At 21.6% G+C, this 23,507-nt stretch overlaps 1 protein-coding gene across 2 annotated transcripts in view; it reads left to right on the forward strand.

Annotated features, from left to right (window-relative positions):
* LOC122502493 (organic cation transporter protein-like) overlaps positions 1 to 21,137 on the forward strand; it is a 42,540-nt gene extending 21,403 nt beyond the window's left edge. For both annotated transcript variants that reach the window (XM_043612627.1, XM_043612704.1), the window contains 5 exons: positions 15,392 to 15,690; positions 16,246 to 16,358; positions 16,643 to 16,857; positions 17,299 to 17,647; positions 20,340 to 21,137. In XM_043612627.1, the coding sequence (XP_043468562.1) occupies positions 15,392 to 15,690; positions 16,246 to 16,358; positions 16,643 to 16,857; positions 17,299 to 17,647; positions 20,340 to 20,526 (1,163 nt within the window). In that variant the 3' untranslated portion in view covers positions 20,527 to 21,137. The remainder of the gene's footprint in view (positions 1 to 15,391; positions 15,691 to 16,245; positions 16,359 to 16,642; positions 16,858 to 17,298; positions 17,648 to 20,339) is intronic.
* The last annotated feature ends 2,370 nt before the right edge of the window (positions 21,138 to 23,507 follow it).

Genomic DNA, 23,507 nt, shown 5'->3' on the forward strand with positions numbered 1-23,507 from the left:
TTCTAGTGTCAATGAAACAATATTTTTGCGATTAATTTTAATCTGGCCAAAAGCGTGTGACCTAGAGAATGAGAAAAAAAAGTATGAGAAGAAATACCACTTTAAAAAATTAACCTCGACCTAGGGTCGATTTCAACGATCGATCGCGCACGCTACCCTGGTTCTAACTGAACTACTTAATCCTTTGAATATCGTACAATTATCGCGTTCATGACATAAAATAATGTCACAGGATACTTTTTCTATAACGAAAAAGCAAATCGGTTCTTTCAAATAAAATTTATCATTATCGTTATTATTATCACTACTGTAATTATAATTTTATTCTTATTCAATTATTATTATCACTATTATTGCTGTAATTAAAGATTAAAAAATTATGATTATTATTATAATTATTATGATTATTATTATTATTATGATTATTATTGTAATTATGATTTTATTATTTTATAATTAATATTATTTTTATCATCATCATTATTATTACTATTATTATTTCCCGATTTTTTCCCGGCTTTGTCCTAATTTTTCCCGGTTTTTTTTCTCATCAAATTTAAATTTATTTGATTTCGAACATAAATAAATCTACAAATAACTTCCAAATTTTTTATTAGAATTTTTATGAATAATTAAATTCTTTTGACAAGATTCTTTAAATTTTTTGAAAAGAATGTTCTTTTTTAATAATTTTAATGAAAAATTTCGAAAATAATTTAATTAAACAAAGAATTTTTTTAATTTTTTAAAATAATCTTGACTATTCATAATTATAATTGAAAATTTGATTTTAATTCAATTTTATTAAAATGTATTGATACTAATTTAATTTTTGCAAAGAATTTTACTATTTATAAAAGTAATTGAATCCTTCCAAAGAATGTTATTACATATTTATGAAAATAATTAAATTTTTGCGTAGAATTTTATTAAAGTTTTGGAAAATAATTGAATTGTAAAGAACAATTTAATTATTTATAAAAATAATTGAAATTTTGAGGCGAATTTGAAAAAAATTTCTAAAAATAATTGAATTTCTGCGAAGAATTTCATTACTATTGAAAATAACTGAATTGATTTTTAGAATTTTATGGAAATTTATGTAAATAATTTAATTCTAGTTAAAAAATATTTTTTAAAAATAATATTCAAAAGAATTTAGTAAATCTAAAGAATTTTGCTATTTATGGAAATAATTGAATTCTTGAGAAGATTTTTTTTTAGTTTCTAGAAATAATTGAATTCTAGCAACGAATTTCAGTAAATTTTTTAAATAATTGAATTTCCGTGAAGAATTTTATTATATTTATGAAAATAATTGAATTCTTGCAACGAATTTTAGTAAAATTTTTTAAATACATAATTGAATTTTTGTGAAATCTTTTTTATTTAGGAAAATAATTGAATTCTAATAACGAATTTCAGTAAATTTTTTTATATAATTGAATTTTTGTGAAATCTTTTTTATTTAGGAAAATATTTTAATTCTAATAACGAATTTCAGTAAATTTTTTTATATAATTGAATTCCTGTGAAAAATTTTTCATTTGTAAAAATAATTTAATTTTTGAAAAGGATTTTATTAAAATTTTTGTAAATAATTAAATTTCTGTGAAGAATTTTTTTATTTGTAAAATAATTGAATTCTTGCAACGAAGTTTAGTAAATTTTTTTAAATAATTGAATTTCTGTGAAGAATTTTATTATTTATGAAAATAATTGAATTCTAGTGAAAAATATTTTTTAAAAATAACATTTAAAAGAATTTAGTAAATCTAAAGTATTTTGCTATTTATGGAAATAATTGAATTCTTGAGAAGATTTTTTTTTAGTTTCTAGAAATAATTGAATTTTTTCGACGAATTTCGGTAAATTTTTTTTAATAATTGAATTTTTGTCAAAACTTTTTTTTAGAAAGATACTTGAATTCTAGCAACGAATTTTAGTAAATTTTTTAAATAATTGAATTTCCGTGAAGAATTTTATTATATTTATGAAAATAATTGAATTCTTGCAACGAATTTCAGTAATTTTTTATAAATAATTAAATTTCCGTGAAGAATTTTATTATATTTATGAAAATAATTGAATTCTTGCAACGAATTTTAGTAAAATTTTTTAAATACATAATTGAATTTCTGTGAAAAATTTTTCATTTGTAAAAATAATTTAATTCTTGAGAAGGATTTTATTAAAATTTTTGTAAATAATTGAATTTCTGTGAAGAATTTTTTTATTTGTAAAATAATTGAATTCTTGCAACGAAGTTTAGTAAATTTTTTTAAATAATTGAATATCTGTGAAGAATTTTATTATTTATGAAAATAATTGAATTCTAGATAAGATTTTTTTCAAAAATTCTTTAAAAGAGTTTTATTATTTTTAATAGAATGCAAAGAAATTTTAATTTTTTGATTATAAAAATTCAATTATCTTGAAACAACAGAATTGAAAAATTTCAAAAATCTTATTTTTCAGAATTTTCAAAAAAACTTTGCGAATATTCAATTTTATTAAAAAATTTTAAGTGTGTATCTTTTTTTAAATTATTTAATAAAAATTTTAATTATTAATCTTCGCACTAAGAAACATGTACATTAAAATGTGACTCTTTATAAAATTCAATTATTTATCAATTATTAAATTAAAATATATTGAAAATTCGATTTGTTAAAAAGTTTTTAATGAAATTCTTTAACAAAAATTATTTTCAGTTGAATTTCACAAAATTTCTATTAATTCGATAATTTTTTAACAATTTATTTACATACTATATTTGAATCAGTGACTGATTTTTTACTATCAAATTAATTATTTTTAACTTATTATTTTTATTATTATTATTATCATCATTAATATTATTTTTAAATAGATAAAATTTACTGATAATTACAGACTAAAGAGTCTCATTGAAAATAAGACAAATGTAATTAGAATTTAATTTCAAATCGTATCTATCGAGGCAATCTTTTATAATATCTTTCTACTAAAAATCAAAATCACAAATCAAAAGATTATTCTGATCAATAAAAGAACAATTGAAACTCTTAATCTCAAGGTATTATTTATCTTTTTTCGATTTCTGTTATTTTATCTCTCTCTCTCCTTCTCTTAATTTTCTTTGTTTTAATATAAGCGTAAAAATATTGTAAAAATTCAAATTTTATAAATTTTAGTTTGATTTTTCAGTTGAAATATTATACAATGAGTGTTAATTAAAATAGTCGCGCAAATAATAATGCAATATCAGTAATTAATGAAAACATTTCTAATTATACTTACCATTTGAAATATAAGTATCGTATTATTAATTCTGAATTCATGACCCATTTTTTCCTTCCATTTTCGTTTTTTTTTTTTTTTTTTAGAAAATCAACCTAGAGCATTATTTCTTGTTCGTAAAATCCTTCCGTTGAGATGAAAGTGCTTTGTAAAGATAATCAGTTTCTTCATTTTTTAACAGGCAAGAGAATAATGTGTCGGCCAAGAGTTTCTTTAAAGAAAAAAATTACTCGACGATGGAAATTTTTTTTTTTCTAATTAAAAAAGAATCTTTTCTATTTTTAATTTAGTGTTAAAAGTAAATTATTTCAGGAATAAATGAATAAAAATGTATAGAATGTAATAGTAATAATTTTCTATTTTACAATAGGAAAATAATAGTAATAATAGAAATTTTATCCAAAAAAATATCAAATTATTGAAAAATTAAAATAGTTTATGAATTTTTTTTCTCAAATTTCATGGGTTCGAAAATTTTGCTATTTTATGCTGATTATCATAATAATTATAATAATAAGTTTTTTTATTATTAATTTTATTTTTTATTATTATTCATTAATTAAAAAAAAAAAAAAAAAAAAAAAAAAAACTTAATATGAGAAATTTTTAATTGAACATTGATAGATTGGATTTTTACAGTGAACTTTCTTAAATAACAAACAGAAATTCTACTCGTGTAACAAGTGGCATTATTCCTTTCGTTTACATAACTGATGACAGGTAAAAGAGAATAGAATACAATCGAACGATTAATGTTTTTATTACTACAACTATTACGATGAATCGAGATTATTATCTCGAGGTCTTTGCTTCATCTCGTGTGGAATAAAATAATGCGACACGAGTTCAAAGACAGAAAAATAAGGAGAAATTACTTAAATTACAGATTTTTATATTTTTCCAATTATTTTTTATTTATTTACCTATTTATTATTTTTTTTTTTTTATAAACGAGTACATAATAAGAAACAATTTTCTTATTTACAATAGTTTTTCTTCATAATTTTATCTCTTCTTGCAATTGAGAATTTATTAGAATTTTTATAATCGTACAATAAATTTTTTTTTAAAATTCCATATACAAAAGTTGAAAAATAATTTGTGCTAATATCAAAAATGATTACGGCTATAAATAATAGAAAATATATACAATTATAATTTATTATTCTTCAAATAATAGTTGTAACTTCAGGGTAATTTATAATTCGAATTTTCAATTTTCATTTGTGATTGAGATATATTATTAAAAGAATAGAAAAATAAAATTTCAATTTACAAAATAGAAAAATATAATTTCAATTTACAATAGAAAAATAAAATTTCAATTTAAAATCAAAAATTAAATTCTAATTTATAGAGAAATAAAATTGTACTTTAAAATTAAAGTTATAATCGTAATTTATAATTTAAATTTACAAATATGCAATTTACAATAATTTAAGTTTTATTTCTAAATTGTAATTGGAAATTTTTCACTATAACTGTAAACTTAAATTTATTACCGCAATTTTTAATAAGAATCTATTTGTAATTTACATAATTAAAATTTATAATTGTAAATTATAACAATTGAATATACCGTTAGGATTATGTATACACTGAAAAAAAATTATTTGATTCAAATAACAGATTATTTGTCTATTAATAAACAAATTTAAATCTTTACTTAAATCGAAAAATAATTTTCATTTATTCATGTAAATTTAAATTTAAATAAAATTTAAAAATTGGCGCTTGATTCCTTTTGTCGTGTAAAAAAATTATTTATTATTTTAATTATTTATCACAGAAAAAATGTAATAGACTTCGCACTCGATAATTATTTTTGACTTTAATTATTAGCGGATTTAAAGTAGTACAAATTTTAAAAAAAGAAAAAAGTAGCTTCTGGTGTCACGAATTTAAAAAAATTATCCAAATAGTAGCAAATCGTAAAAATAGTAGTAAATAATAGGTTTTATTAGATGAGTGCAAAGTTTGTGTAACAGACAATGAATTTGAAAAAAAAAATCAAGGAAGTAGTCTTCAAATTGATATAACAAACTATGAGTTTCAATAAAAAGGAATAAGATTATTACAGTATTATAATATCGAGAAATATCTAATAAACTTTGAAAAATTGTTGCAATTCAAAAATTGAGGAAATTGATGTGCGAAAAATAAAATTACAGTTCTTTTGTGATTAACGGTGCGTGATTTCATGTTAATGACGTTGTAAATGAACCTTCGACGCAAAGTTCCGTTCGTTAGACGCGGATATTTTTCTGCAATTATTGCTTCTCACCTGGCACACCGGAAACAGACGAGGTTGCATTGATTCCAGTAATTGAGAATATAAAGATCTCATTTTTTTTTGTTCTTCTCTCTTTTATTATAATTTTTGTGAAAAATTTACACTGCAATTTAAAAATGTTTAATTTTATTCCGGAATTGAATTTTTTTTTCGAAAATATAAATAAATATTTTCTTTTCGATAAATCTGGCTTCGCACTCTATACTCACTTAGTAAAATCTACTATTTAGTACTTTTCTTACCATTAGCTAGAATTTGGATACTTTTTTTTTGTGACACTAAAAGCTACTTTTTTCAATTTATTTTGCAAAATTTAAACTACTTTAAAATTTAAATAAAATAAAATTCTTCACAGAAATTCAATTACTTAATAAATTTTATTAAAATTCGTTACAAGAATTCAATTATTTTCACAAATAATAAAAATTTTCACAGAAATTCAATTATGTTAAAAAATTTACTAAAATTCGTTACAAGAATTCAATTATTTTCATAAATAATAAATTTTTTCACAGAAATTCAATTATGTATTTACAAAAATTATAATAAAATCTTTCGCAAGAATTACACTATTTTCACAAATAAAACATTTTTTCACAAGAATTCAATTATTTAAAAAAATTTACTAAAATTCGTTGCAAGATTTCAATTATTTTCATAAATAAAAAAAAATTTTCACAGGAATTCAATTATTTAAAAAATAGTAATTAAATTCGTTGCAATAATTCAATTATTTTCATAAATAAGAAAATACTTCACAGAAATTCAATTATTTAAAAAAATTTACTAAAATTCGTTGCAAGAATTTAGTTATTTTCATAAATAATAAAATTATTTACAGAAATTCAATTATTTACAAAAAATTACTGAAATTCGTTGCAAAAATTCAATTATTTTTAATACAATTTTAGTAAATTATTCGAAGTAATTGAATTATTCTTTTAAATATTCATAAAATTCTTTGAACAAATTCAATTATTTTTAAAATCTACTATATTAATAAAATATTCAATTATTTCTAAAAAGAATTTATTACAGTTCTTTGCAAGAATTCAATTATTTTTATAACTAATAAAATTTTCAGTTATTCAATTATTTAAAAGAACTTACTAAAATTTGTTGCAAGAATTCAATTATTTTCAGAAATAATAAAATTCTTCACAGAAATTCAATTATTTAAAAAAATTTACAGAAATTTGTTACAAGAATTCAATTATTTTCACAAATAATAAAATTTTTCACAGAAATTAATTTATGTTAAAAAATTTACTAAAATTCGTTACAAGAATTCAATTATTTTCATAAATAATAAATTTTTTCACAGAAATTCAATTATGCATTTACAAAAATTATAATAAAATCTTTCGCAAGAATTAAACTATTTTTACAAATAATACATTTTTTCACAACAATTCAATTATTTGAAAAAAATTACTGAAATTCGTTGCAAAAATTCAATTATTTTCCTAAATAGTAAAATTCTTCACAGAAATTCAATTATTTAAAAAAATTTACAGAAACTCGTTACAAGAATTCAATTATTCTTATGACTATTGAATTTTTCAGTAATTTAATTATTTACAAAAATTTTACTGAAATTCGTTTCAAGAATTCAATTATTTTCATAAGTAATACAATTTTTTAAACAAATTCAATTATTTAAAAAAAAAATTAATAAAATTCTTCGCAAGCATTTAATTATTTTCAGAAATAATAAAATTCTTCACAGAAATTCAATTATTTACAAAAAATTACTGAAATTCGTTGCAAAAATTCAATTATTTTCATAAATAAAATTAATTTTTCACAGGAATTCAATAGTTTAAAAAAAAGTTTAATGAAATTCTTCGCAAGCATTTAATTATTTTCATAAATAATGAAATTCTTCACAGGAATTCAATTATTTAAAAATATTTTAATAAAATTCTTCGAAAGCGTTTAAGGATTTTTAGAAATAATAAAATTCTTCACAGGAATTCAATTACTTAAAAAAAATTACTGAAATTCGATGCAAGCATTCAATTATTTTCGCGATTTAAAAATTGTTCACAGGAATTTAATTATTTAAAAAATAACAATTAAATTCGTTTTGAGAATTTAATTATTTTCATAAATAATAAAATTCTTCACAGAAATTCAATTATTTAAAACAATTTACTGCAATTCGTTGCAAGAATTCCATGATTTTTATAAATAATAAAATTCTTCAAATGAAGAATGTAATAAATTTCTAAAATGTTATCAAAATTTTTAGAAAAAAATCAATTATTTACATAATTTTTATAACATTATTTATAAGTATTCAATTCTAAGAAATAATTATTTATTTTTGTATTTAGATAATTGAATTTTTGTAGAACTTTCTAATAAGAATTTATTGAAAAATGAATTTTAGTTAAAATTTTAGATTATAATTTAATATTAAATTGGAAGTTTTTTCAAATTTAATTGAAACAAATTTGTATTTTAAAAAAGTTTATATTTTTAATTTTAAAAGTTATTGTGAAATGTAATTGAATTTTTGATGAATTTTAACTAAAAGTTTGGAAAATAATTGAATTTCATAAAAATTTAAAATTCAAGTCATTATTAGTAGGTTAAAAAAGAAGTGAATATTTTTTATGTAAGTCAGGGAAATACAGAATCAATTTTTTTTCTATTTTTTGTAAATTTAAAACTTGTTTTTCAGTCGTCAAATTTAATTTTTCGATAACTTGTTTTTTTTACGACTTTTTTCACTCTTAAAATACTTTTTTCCACTTTTTTAAAATTAATTATTGAGTGCGAAGCCTGGATAATATTTTCCAAAAAGGAAATATTTATTTTTTCCTAAAATACCGATTGAGTAGACGAAGAATATTAGTTTTTGTTTGACAATTTTCAAATGATAACGCTTGAAATTTATTTAATTTAATTTTTTGAAATTTAACTCTCAATTTTTTTTTCTTCATAAAAAACATGAATTGTGAGAAAACATTATTATTCCTCTTAACTCTCCTCACTTGCACTCTTCTTTTAAATAGAATCTTTTCATTTTTTTTCCAAAAATAAACAATAATTTCAACAATGAAAGCAATGAGTGAAGTGATATAACCTGCTATTAGAATAATTATCAGAAGATCCATTAATTTAACGAATGATTCAACTTGCCGATCAATGAATTCCGTTAGATAGAGATTAAATTTCGAGCGAATATTCCATTTTTCAATTAATCCATTTTCAAGTAATCGTAGAAGAATATCGTTGAATCGTTTTGCAAACATTGAACCAGGCTCGAGGAGGAATATCGTCAAACTTGGCATCCAACGTTCGGGTACAATTTTCGCATCGATGCGCGAGGCATTTTTCGAGAAATTCCTCTCGAATAATCGTGGATTTCGAATTTCGGCGAAACATGAAATATTCTTGAATTCAATCATATAGGGGAAACATTGTTCAACGGGAAATTGATTCGAATAAAGTTCCGCTTTCTCCAATAATTCAATGAATAGAAAATGATTTTGTAAAGCCTGTCTCGCCATTCCCCTCAATGGCTTCTCAATCATTGGCGTTAATTTTGATTTAACAAGATCCTCCAATGAATTAATTTCCAATTCATATTCCCTTTGAATGCACGCATTCGTTAATGCTGAGTGTAAATAATTTGAATAAACAACTGAAGTTAGTAGAAGACAGCCAAACATAATTTTCTCACGTAAACGTTGCGGTTGACTTGGTGTAAAATTTGACAAGATTACTAAGAATATGTTGAAAATGTTCCATGTATTTTTATCGAAGTTCAAAACAAATGCGAGAATCATTATTCCAATGAGAGTGCAAACATTGGCGATAAATATGTAAAATAAATGTTGCATATCAATGATTTTCTCGCCAATTCGATTCCTCGGCACTGTGGCAGTGATCCATTCGACTGATATAATTTGACTGATTAAAAATGGTTCACGATCACAACCTCTACCTGGCTTTATCATATAATTCGAAATCATTTGAATTTCATTATTCACCAGATCCTTTAATGCGGAATAATAATAGTTTTCCTTCTCACAACCTTTGTAATATAGAAAATCAGTTTTTTGCGTGAAATTAATTTTGAAATTCATCAATTTTGAGAGAACTTTGAATAACACTAGATCACCCTTTATTTCCAATAGAGACGAGTCCGATGAATTAATGTCAACTGGATTGAGATATACACCGGAAATATTCATTGGATATTGATACAAATTATTCGTTTTATCTGGAAACCAATTTATTTTCCCCTCCATCAACTCTTTTCTATAGCCCAACTGAAAGATGTTGTAATTATGTAACTGACCAATTTCTGATCTTCGCCAAGAATTTAAATTCTCCGACGTTGCATTCGGTGAAATAATCGGTGTCAATAAAGTAAAGTCGGCGAATTGTTGTGTCCAAAAATCTGGATAATTTCTGAATAATTTCTCGTAATTATTCTTATTTGTCGACAAATGAATTAGAAGACATTTTGGACGCATATGAGGATTTGTGAGATCAACTAGAAATTTACTGATTTTCTTATGTTTTATAGTCTCGGAAGCAAATATAAATATAAAGAAAGACGTATCGGCTGGATTTCGTAATAATTCATTTTCAGGGGATAATTTTTCTTCAATACTCTCTAAAGTGAGCATGAGAGATGGACTCATTGCATTTGGAAGTATGTCATTGAAATTAAAATCAAGAAAAATTGTCTCATTTTCGACAATGAGTATTATTTGATATTTCTCCAAATTATTCGCCAAATAGTCTTTCAGTAAATCTCGCCAATCTTGCAATATTGAATATACTACTTGATTAAAGTTTACTATTATTAAAAGAATTAATAATAGTTTTGTTGGGTTCATCATTTGATTTAGGAATTTTATCAGCCAAATACTGAAAAAAAGAAAAAAAGCTTTGATTACTATTTTTTCTTCAGGGTTGACATAAAAAGTTTATTTTGTTTTTCAACTGACTATTTCCTGATTTACAGAAAAAAATCTAGACGTTTCTCCTGAAGTTAAAGAATATTCTGATTCACTCTAAAAATTATTAGATACTCAAAAAAATGTTCTGTTACATTTCTTTATGAATTTCTTTAATTGTAAAATTATTCGAATTCATTTATTATTTTCTATAATTTTTAAATTAAAATTCTTCTCTAAATCAATTATTTTTAATAATTTTCGAATAAGTTCTTTGAGAATTTTCAAATTCATTTCCTTAAAATTCAATTTTACGTGAAATTTCGATTATTCGGAAATTCTTTATTTCAATATATATATATTAGAAAATAAAACCTTCAGAGAATTTAAAAAAATTCAATTAAATTTTTTCAAAGAAATTAATTCTACAAAATTGTAAGTTAAAAATATAAAAAATTCCAATTTTCAAAGATTTTAACTTGAAATATTTTCAAAATTCAATTATTTCTAAAAATTCATGCTTTAATGCTTTTAATAATTCAAATTATTGTCTAAAACTTTAACTGAAATTAATTTTTAAATCAATTTTTATTAGAAAATTCCACGAGAATTCAATTATTTAAATACAAAAAAAATTTCTTCAATATGTGAATGTTTCTTAAAATTGAATTCTCATAAAGAATTTTATTATCTAATAAAAACTGCATTTTTCGAGGAATTTAATTAAAATTGTATTAGAAATAATTGAAATTCTGCGATGAGTTTTAATATTTATGAAAATAATTGAATTCCTTAAATGAATCCTATTATTTACGAAAATAATTGAATTCCTAAAAAGAATTCTATTATTTATGAAAATAATTGAATTCCTAAAAAGAATTCTATTATTTATGAAAATAATTGAATCCCCGAGTAGAATTTTACTTATTTATGAAAATAATTGAATTCTTGCAACGAATTTAATTTTTATTTTTTAAATAATTGAATTTCTGTGAAGAATTTTAATAATTATGAAAATAATTGAATTTTGCAATGAATTTTATTACTATTGTTTAAATGATTGAAATTCTGTGAAGAATTTTTTTAATTATGAAAATAATTGAATTCTTGCAACGACTTTTATTATTATTTTTTAAAGAATTGAATTTCTGTGAAGAATTTTATTATTTCTGAAAATATTTCAATTCTTTTGAAGAATTTTATAAAAAAAACTTTAAATTTTACTCTTTTTCGAAAAAGTTTTTTCAGATTCTATTTTAAATAATTGAATCTCCGAAGGAAATTTTAATACTTATAAAAATAATTGAATTATTGCGAAGAATTTCTTTTATTGAATATTATTATATTTGTGAAAATAATTCAATTTGGTAAAGAATTTTATTAAAATTCTTGAAAATAATTGAATTTCTGGTGAAAATTTTGTTATTTATCAAGATAATTGAATTTTTCTCATAAATTTCATTATTCATGAAAATAATTGAATTTTTGCAAAGAATTTTATTAAAATTTTAAAAAATAATTGAATTCTTGGAAAGTTTATTAATTTTTTTTTTAATAATTGAATTCTTCCGAAGAATTTTATTAAAAAATTTTTTAAATGGAATTTTTTCAAAGAATTTATAATTAAGAATTTTGAAAATAATTTTAATTCTATTGTAAATAAATGAATTTTTATAAAGTAATTTTTTTAAAATTATTAAAAATAAATGATTTCTTTCGGAAAATCTTGTTATTTATGAAAATATTTTGAATGCTTGCGAAGAATTCTATTAAAATTTGTTAAATAATTGAATCCTGGTACAAATTTTATTATTTGTGATAATAATTTAATTCTTATGGATAATTTTTCTACAATTTCTTTAAATAATTTATTTTTTTTTGAAAAATTGTGTGCAAAATCTATTTTAAATAATTGAATTTCTGTGAAATTTTTATTAATCATATAAAAAGTAATTGAATTTTTGAGTAGAATTTTATCAAGATTTTTTTCTTAATTTTAATTCTTTTAGTAAATTTTATGAAAATAGTAGATACTAAAAATCATTGAATTGCAAAAAGTTTTTGATAATAATTGAAATTTTGACAAGAATTTTATTAAAATTTAAAAAAAATAATTGAATTTCTTCTACGAATTTTAATACATTTGAAAATAATTGAATTCTTGCGATGAATATTTTTATTTATGAGCATAATTGAATTTTTCTGATGAATATTGTTATTTATGAAAATAATTGAATTTTGCAAAGAAGGTTCTTAAAATTTCAGAATGTAATTGAATTTTAAAAAGGAAAATTTTGTGATTTATCAAGGTAATTGAATTCTTGTTAATCAAAAATATTAAAAATATAGATTTTCAAAGATTTTAATTTGAAACCTTTCTCAAAATTCAATTATTTCTAAACGAAATTGCTATTATTTATCAATTCTCCAAAATTCAATTATTGTTTAGTGTTTTTAACTGAAATTCGACTTTAAATTTATTATTTTTAATAATTAATTAAATATATATAGTAAAAAATTTAACTAATTTCAAAATTTGCAAAAACAGTTTACTCACCGTTGAATAAAACAATGTCGAAGCACAAAAATATCCTTCTCAATAGAGTACTCCTTTTGAACTGAATTTAATGTCAAAAATTGCAATAAGAAATAAAATAATTTTTCCACACAATGAATATTGTTCTGATAAATAATTCCCATGAATGTTTCGTATAAGGGAAACATAAAATATTTTATGAGAAAACTAACTAAAACTTTTGGAAACTAAAAACTAATTTTAATTCTTTTTGTGTTCAAAGACCGTTCATTACATATTCATGCCACACTATATGCAAGAATCGTATAATAAAACTTTTCCATTATTTCCAATGCGGATATATCAATTCTAAAATTATTCTTTCCCTAGAAATTATTTTTCACGTTCTTTATTTGCGAACACATATCAAAAACTTTCATAATCAATAAATTCTCGAATTTCTTTTCACTACCCCTTAGTTAGCAACTCAAATTTTTAGAAAAAAAATTTACATTTTGACATTTTAATTTAAAAATCTAAAGCCAAGGGAAATTATTCATCATTCATTTAAATATTAATATGTGTTGGAAATAACATATATAGAGAAATATAATTTTCTTCATTATAGTGCAATTTTTACTTTATGAACTTGTGACTGAAACCTTCAAATGTTCCACTTTTAATGGAGTTGCAAAACAAACAATATTATTAGAAATTACTCACTTTATAGAGTACTAAACAAGTATATATTACTTCTTTCTTCCTACAAAAATTCTATATGAAAAACATTATTCAACGTTTGCATTATTATCGTTTATATGATCCAATATATGATAGTGAAAAAAAAAATTCTTCTTATGAGACAAAAAATTGCTGTGAAGGGCGTTTAACTGGTTTTAATTAAATTCATGGCTAAAAATATTAAGTTCTATTTGAAATTTGTTATTGACAATTAATATTTTCATTTAAAAAATATTATTTTATAAAAAATTTTTTTATTTTAAATTTGAAACAATTCAATATCTACATCGGATTTTATAATAAAATTTCTGAAAATTATTATTTCTTTCAAGAATGAATTGTTTCGAGAAATTTTATTAAAATTATATATAAAGTAGACTTAAACTTCCTGCAGAGAATTTTTCTATTTATGAAAATAATTAAACTCTCGTAAAATGTATTTTATTAAAATTTAAAAAAAAATAAATTCTTTCAAGAGATTTTTCTAAAATTGTAGTTTCTTCTATCTAATTATAACTCTTAAAAGATTAAAAGAATTTCAGGCTACGTACTCAATTAATCATAAAAAAACGGAACAAGTACGAGTAGAACTCGTACGAAAACCGCGGTTACCGCACCCTCATTTAAAACTACTACTTTTTTACCACAAAAAAAAAGATTAACTCCAATATTTTACGCTGTGTTTTTTCTGTAATCCACAGGTGAAAATAAATAAATAACCGATTTTCATCTCTTCAGATTCAAAACAGTAGGCGCTAGGGTAAAAAACACGATTTTTTGACGAAATTTTTAAAAACTGAGTTTTTAACTAAAAAAAATATAAAAATAAAATACAATCATGTTCGGTATATTTATCCTGAAATCTACACATGAAAATACATAGAACGTGTAACAATTTCTAGTTCTTTAGATGAAAAACTGTGAACGCTAGGATGAGTACAAGGCCATTTTCCGTAACCGTTTTAATAGGCTTCCAACCGGGTACGGAACCCAGAAAAGTTATCACCGTCTGTCCACAAAAGTACCAAAAATTCAGATTTTCCTACACTGAAAAATTCAAACTTTGGTATCTTTCTAAATTTTTGTTAAAATCTGTTTTTCCGCTTTTTTTCTTAAATTTGGAAGAAAAACAAACAACTTTTCCTTTAGACACTTTTCTGTAAAACAAAAATCAAAAAAGTTATCACCGTCTGTCCACAAAAGTACCAAAAATTCAGATTTTCCTACACTGAAAAATTCAAACTTTGGTATCTTTCTAAATTTTTGTTAAAATCTGTTTTTCGGCTTTTTTCCTTAAATTTGGAAGAAAAGCAAACAACTTTCCCTTTAGTCACGTTTCTGTAAAACCAAATTCAAAAAAGTTATCACCGACTGTACCAAAAATTACGATTTTCCTACCCTGAAAAATTCAACCTTTAGTATCTTTCTAAATTTCTATTAAAATCTGTTTTTCCGCTTTTTTCCTTAAATTTGGAAGAAAAACAAACCACTTTTCTTTTGGACACTTTTCTGTAAAACAAAAATAAAAAAAAAACGTAAAAAAAAGTATTAAATAGTAGGTTTTAGTTGGAATTTAAAAATAAATAACAAGAATGAATAAATGCTAGACCATTAATTATAATTTCTTTCAATTTTCAGTCTTGGAATACGTGGGACCAAAATGGCGGACATTTGTGGCGAACATGTCTATTGCAATTTTCTTCACATTCGCAGCATGTCTATTGCCATGGATAGCATATTTTTTGGCAGATTGGAGAATGACGTCATTGGTCACGTCGATACCATTAATTTTGGCAATTGCTGCGCCATGGTTGGTGCCAGAAAGTGCCCGTTGGATCGTCAGTCAAGGGAAAGTGGATAAAGCAATTGGAATATTGAAGAATTTCGAGAAAATGAATGGCACCAAAGTACCTGATGATATTTACGAAGAATTTAGGGTAAAAAACAATTCAAATTTATTATTTAATATTAATAACATTATAGCAAATTAATATTTTGCTTTTAATATTAAATTAAGTAGCAAAACTATAAGAAAATCTATAAAATAAAGCACATTAAAATTAATTGTTTTACAAATAAGAAACGATAGATTGAACATGAACTTGATTAATTGAACAATAAGTAATACTTTTCAAAGATAAAAGGCAATACAAATGAATGTCCGAGAAATCAATTTTCTCTCTCATTTACATACAAAAGGATAATTAATCATTTGGTACAAATTGATGCGTTTACTGAAGAAAAAAAATTACATCACACTTATTGTAATCTTTTTCTACATTGCTCCACGAAGTGGTAACTTTTCACTTCGTTAATTCTTTTTTTTTTAATGGATTTTTTCGAAAATTTCCTACGTAGATCTTTTTAACAAAGATAGAAAATATTTTGTTAATATTTGAGACTAAATTTTGTAGATATCTCTTTACATGGAATATTAATCAATAAATTTATGGAAAAATAAATTTTATGTCACGATATTTTTATATATTCAGGAATCATGTGCGAGGATTCAGAAGGAAGAGGAAACGGGAAAGACTTATTCAGTTTTGGATCTTTTTAGAACTCCTCGTCTTCGTAATATTACGTTACTTCTCATTTTAATTTGGTAAATTTCATTAATTTTTACTTTTTTAGAATACAAAAAAATGGTATGTAAATTTTAAGAATTGTTTTTTAATTGTATTTATTACTTGCTTCCCGGCAGTTTATATGTAAAAATTTGAGTCTTAACTGTTCAGCTGCTTATTAAATAATAATTTAATAAGCAACTGGATTAACTAGATTAGATTAACTATTATAATTATAATCTAGTTATTAATGGATTATTAATAGTTCTAGTTTGAAATGAATGGATTCATAAAATAATACTGCAATTTCTCCAATTGATAGGATGATGATATCGTTGGTATTCGATGGACATGTGAGAAATGTGAATAATCTCGGGCTCGACGTTTTTGTCACGTTCACTATCGCAGCAGCAACGGAACTTCCGGCGGATACGCTTCTCACCCTCGTTTTAGATAGATGGGGTCGTCGGTGGTTGGCTTGTGGTTCTCTGGTCGTATCAGGCATTTTTAGCGTTTGGGCTTGCACCGTTTCCGACCGTAAGTACTTTTTTCGAAAAAAAGAAACAAAACCGAGAAGTAAAAAGAACAACAGAAAATAAAAAAAAGAAAAAGATAAATTGAAACAAAGAAATAGAAAAAAGAAAGAAAGAAATAAATAAAGTCAAAGAAGTGAAAAAGAAAGCAAAGAGTAAGGCAAAGTATTTAGTTCCTAAAAATAAAATTTTCTACGGTTGCCACAAGTCGGGGAATGTAGAATTAATCAGGGAAATCAGGGAAAAGCCAGGGATTGTTATCAAAAGTACTGTAAAAAATTAATTAAAAATTCTAAACATTAATTTTTAGAATTCTTTAGCTTCTGGGAAAAAGTTAAAATTTTGTCTGGAAATCTGGGAAAGTCAGCAAACAACAAAATGACATTTTTTGGTGACAACTCTGTTTTCGAATTGGAACTTAAAATAATTGAACTTTTATTTACAGATATTTATGCGGCAACTTTGGCCATAATGGGAAGATTCTTCGTGAACATATCGTACAACATTGGCCTACAGTATGCGGCTGAATTATTGCCAACTGTTGTCAGGGCTCAAGGTGTGGCACTGATTCACATAATGGGATATGTTGCGAGCATTGCTGCTCCATTTGTGGTTTATTTGGATTTCGTATCTCCCGTATTGCCACTGCTTGTTCTTGGAACTCTGGGAATTCTTGGTGGCATTCTTTCTCTTCTTTTGCCAGAAACCCTTGATCAGGACCTTCCGCAAACACTTCAGGACGGCGAGGACTTTGGAAGAGATCAAGGCATTTGGGACATGCCATGTCTAATGAAGTAGGAAATATTTATCATTTTTTTTCCTCTTTAAAAAAAATTCGTTCATTTTTTTTTGATATTAATATTGATATTAATATTGAAATTAATGTTGATATTAATATTGAAATTAATTTTGAAATTAATATTGATATTAATATTGATATTTTGTAGTTGATAGTATACAGGCTTCGCACTAATCTACTAAAACCTACTACTTACTACTTTTTTTTACCATTAAATACTATTTGGATTCTTTATTTGAATTCGTGACAATAACAGCTACTTTTTTCTATTTTTTTTCAAAAATTAAACTACTTTAAAATTTAAATTCGCTAATAGTTGAAGTAAAATAATTATTAATTACTTATTAATAAATATTATTCTTAGAAACAATTCAAACATTTTTTGCAAGAATTCTATTATTTTCAAAAATAATGAAATCCTTCGCTGAAATTCAAAAATTTTAAAAATCTACAATTTTAATAAAATTTCTCGCGAGAATTCAATTATTTAAAAACAAAAAATTAATAAAATACTTCGCAAAAATTCAATTAATATCATAAATAATAAAATTTCCACAGGATTTAAATTATTTAAATATTAAAACAGAACTTTCCTAATATTTTTCGAAAAAAATCAATTATTTAAATAGATTTTTATAAAATTCATCTTAAGAATTCCATTATATTTGAAAATTTTAATAATAATAATAATAATAATAATAATGGTTGCAATAATTCAATTATTTTTATAGATTTTAAAACTCATCGCAGGATTTCAATTATTTTTATTACAATTATCAATTAATTCCTCGAAAAAAGCAATTATTTAAAATGATTTTGATATAATTTGTTAATCAGTTAATTAGAATTTAATTATTATTTTCAAATTGAATTTAAAATTATATTTCTTTGAAAGAATTTAATTATTTTCAAAAATCTTCATGAAATTCTACAAAAAATTCAGTTATCTTCACGGATAATAAAATTAATCGCAGGAATTCAATTATTTTTAGAAATTTTTATAAAATTATTTGCACGAATTCAATTATTTAAAAAAAAAAAACTTCCCAAGAATTCAATTATTTTTAAAAATAATAAAATTCTTTGCAAAAATCCAATTATTTTCATAAATAATAAAATTCATAACAAGAATTCAATTATTTAAAAAATAATAATAAAATTCGTTTTAAGAATTCAATTATTTTAAAAAATTTTTATAAAATTTGTCTATAGGAATTTATTTATTTCCAATAGAATTGTAATTCATTTCCTTTAAAGAACTAAATTATTTTCAAAATTGAAAATAAAAAATTCAATTATTTAAAAAAAATTTAATAACATTCTTTGTAAGCAATCAAAATTACTCTTACAAATAATACATTTTTTAAAGGAATTCAATTATTTAAAAAATATTAATAAAATTCGTGTCAAGAATTCAATTATTTTCATAAATAAAAAAAATTTTTCATAGGCATTCAATTAATTAAAAAATAATAATAAAATTCGTTGTGAATTTAATTATTTTCATATTTATTTAATTAATTATTTTAAAAGATTTTAATAATAATCGTTGCAAGAATTCAATTATTTTTATAAACATTAAAATTTATCGTAGGATTTCAATTATTTTTAATACAATTTTAATTAAATACGCAAAAAATGCAATTATTTAAAATGATTTTGATATAATTTGTTTATTAGAATTTAATTATTATTTTCAATTTAATTTTTAATTATATTTGTTGAAAGAATTTGATTATTTTCAAAAATTTTAGTGATATTCTTCGGAAAAATGACGAATTTTCCACAGGAATTCAATTATTGAAGAAAATTTACTGAAATTCGTTGCAAGAATACAATTCAATTATTTTCATAAATAATAAAATTTTTCACAGAAATTCAATTATTTAAAAAAATTTACTGAAATTCGTTGCAAGAATTCAATTATTTTCATAAATATTAAAATTCTTTAAACACATTCAATTATTTACAAAAATTTTAATAAAATCCTTCGCAAGAATTCAATTATTTTCATAAATAAAAAAAAATTCTTCACAGAAATTCCATTATTAAAAAAAAAATTTTGAAATTCGTTGCAAGAATTCAATTTTTTTTAAATGTAATAAAATTCTTCACAAAAATTCAATTATTTACAAAAATTTTAATAAAATCCTTCGCAAGAATTCAATTATTTTTATAAATAATAAAATTCTTCACACGATTTCAATTATTTTTAATACAATTTTAAGTAAATTCATCAAAAAATTAAATTATTTACAAAAATTTTATTAAAATTTTTAGAAAAAATTAATTATTTACATAATTTTTTTAACATTATTTATAAGTATTTAATTTCAAGAAATAATCATTTTTCAATAAATTACTTACTTTTGTATTTAAATAATTGAATTCTTGTAGAACTTTCTAATAAGTATTAATTGAAAAATGAATTTTAGTTAAAATTTTAGATTATAATTTAATATTAAATGCGTTATAGTATGAATTTTTACAATTATAATTTTTACTCTTAAAGCTACTATTTGCCACTTTTTTAAAAATTAATTATTGACTGCGAAGCCTGCGAAATGAAAAATGTTTCTTATAATAATAAATTATTTTTTCTATTTTTGAAACACGTATAAAAGGTTTATAAATTTATATATAAATTATCATCGCGTGGACTAAATTGAATATATTTTTATTTTCAGAAAAGCGGAAGATGAGGAAACGCCGCCTCTGCCACCTTTGAGAAGAGTCATTGAGGGAGATTCCATTCGAGCCTCAATGAGAGCTTCACTTCGCGGTGAAACTTTGCGAAGTAGCATGATACAAAGGTCAAGTGTGAGGTCACGAAAAAGTCTCAATTCCCCAATAATCGAAGTAGCAAGATTATAACATTAAAACAACAATCAAAGAATCCATTTGGAAAGGAATTTTTTCCCTCTCTTCCAAAATTGTGTGATAACTCATAAATTTATTTACATAATCATTTTTATTTTCACAATTTTTCTAAGTTTATCAAATTGAGATCAAAAACGTATCAAAATTGTTGATTTTTGTCTCAATTTGATATAATTAGAAAAACTGTCCCACTATAACTATATAAAGACGAAATTCTTCTGCTTTTCCATATACAGTGTATATATTCCTTACAGTCTACATAAAAATCAAGAAAAGTATTTTTAACAAAAAAAAAAAAAGAAAAGATTTTTCTAATTAGTTGTAATTTTATTGTTAAACGATCTGAATTTTTTTTTGTATCCACAATAACGAGCTGTGACGTGTGCATTTGAAAGCGAAGGACACAATGTTCACTTAAGTCTTAATAATAATGGACAATTTTCAATCACGCAAGGCCAAAATTGTAATAATAGTAACGATCAGTGTACATAAAGAGTAATTTTCTAAAATTTAAAATTCCTCATCAAAGATTCATTAGGAAAAAAAAAGAATTCATGCGTGTTTATTTAAAAAGAAAAAAACATTTTTCTCAAGAAGGTAACTAAATGAAAATTAAAATTAGTTTCTACATAAACCGATTTATTATTAATGTTATCAAATCAATGCCATACAAAATTCTTCAAAGTTTAATTACCTGTTGAATTTTCATGAAAAATTAACTTCTTTTTATTAATATTAAGATAAATAATAATAATAATGATAAAAGCGACTGCATATACATATATATATGAAATTTGAACAAATTTCAAAATATTTTATTAGAGCTTTTTTGTTTCGCACACGAGAAGGAGTTTCAACTCAAAAATTTGTGATTTGTATATTATATTATAACAATTTTGTATAAACATTTTACAGAATAAAATTTATTGACAATAAATTAAGAAATTTTTTTTCTATTGTAATTAATATTTAAGATTATGTAAATTTTGGTAAATATCTACACAAGGGTTGCTACAAAAAAGTTTTTCTGATTTTCAAATATTGAATTTTAATTTTTTTCCTGACACAAAAGGAATATTCCAGATAAAATAATTTGATGCACCGGAAAATGTTTTTAAGTACATTCATTTGTTAATATCTTCATTTGCAAAATTATTCGAAACATCAATAATAAGAATTAGAATTTTTTTATCAAATTCAAGAAATTCAATATTTTTTCCAGTAATTTTGATGAACTTTTTTCCTTAATTCCTAGATTTCTATGAACTGTAGAAAATTCTACAAGAATTACATTACTTCAATAAAAAATAAATAATTTATTGAATAATTGAATATTTCTTCAAATTAAATTCTTATAAAGAATTTTACTCCGAATTTTAACAAAAAAATTTTAGAAATAATTCCATTTCCGGAAGAATTTAATTAAAATTGTATTAAATTCAAAATTCTGCGATGAATTTCATTATTTATGTAAATAATTGAATTTTTAGAAAGAATTTCATTATATATGTAAATAATTGAATTCCTAAAAAGAATTTTATTATTTATGAAAATAATTGAATCGCAGTAAGAAATTTTATTATTTATAAAAATAATTGAATCGCAGTAAAAAATGTTATTATTTATGAAAATTAATAATTGAAATATTGCAAATAAATTTATAAAAAAATTTTAGACAATTGATTTTTCGAAAAACTTTATGCCAATTTTTTTTTTAAATAATTGAATTCTTTCGGGAAATTTTATTAAAATAGTAGATATTGTAAATCATTGAATTGAGGAAAATTTTTAAAAATAATTGAAATTTTGTAAAGAATTTTATTAAAAAATAAAAAAATAATTGAATTTTAGCCAATAATTTTGTTATTTATAAAGATAATTGAAAACTTGAAGAGAATTTTTTTTAAAAAATTTTTTTAAATAATTGAATTTCTGTGAAGAATATTAATACTTTTGAAAATAATTGAATTCTTGAGATGAATATTGTTTTCTATGAAAATAATTGAATTTTACAAAGAATTATTTTAAAATTTCTGAAAATAATTGAATTTATAAATTTTTTTAAATAATTGAATTCCTGTGAAGATTTTTTTCGATTTATGAAAATAATTGAATTCTTGCAACGAATTTCAGTAAATTTTTTTAAATAATTGAATTTCTGTAAAGATTTTTTTCGATTTATAAAAATAATTGAATTCTTGCAACGAATTTCAGTAAATTTTTTTACATAATTGAATTTCTGTGAAGATTTTTTTCGATTTATGAAAATAATTGAATTCTTGCATCGAATTTCAGTAAATTTGTTTAAATAATTGAATTCCTGTGAAGATTCTTTTCGATTTATGAAAATAATTGAATTCTTGTGAAAAATATTATTATTTTTAAAAATAATTTAATTCTTGCGAAGAATTTTACTATTTATAAAAATTAAAAATAATTCAATTCTTTCGAAGAATTTTACCATTTATAAAAATATTTGAATTCCTGTGAAAATTTTTTTTTATTTTTGAAAATAATTGAATTCCTGTGAAGAATTTTATTAATTATGAAAATAATTCAATTCTTGCAACGAATTTTATTAGTATTTTCTTAAATAATTGAATTCTTCTGAAAGAAATGTATTATTTGTAAAAATAATTGAATTCTTGTGAAGAATTTTATCGAAAACTATAAATTTTACTCTTTTATGAAAAAATGTATTCAAATTAAATTTTAAATAATTGAATCCCCGAAGAAGATTTTCATACTTATAAAAATAATTGAATTATTGCGAAGAATTTCTTTTGATGAATATTGTTATGAAAAAAAAAATAATTGAATTTTGCAAAGAATTTTATTAAAATTCCTGTAAAATAAGTGAATTACAACTGGAAAGAATTTTCATATTTATCAAGATAATTGAATTCTTTTGAAGAATTCCTTTGGAACTTTTGAAACAATTTACACATATAATTTATAAAATTCAACTATAATTT

Source organism: Leptopilina heterotoma, unplaced genomic scaffold (assembly GCF_015476425.1).
Source record: "Leptopilina heterotoma isolate Lh14 unplaced genomic scaffold, ASM1547642v1 Lhet_0, whole genome shotgun sequence".
Taxonomy (NCBI): Eukaryota; Metazoa; Arthropoda; class Insecta; order Hymenoptera; family Figitidae; genus Leptopilina; species Leptopilina heterotoma.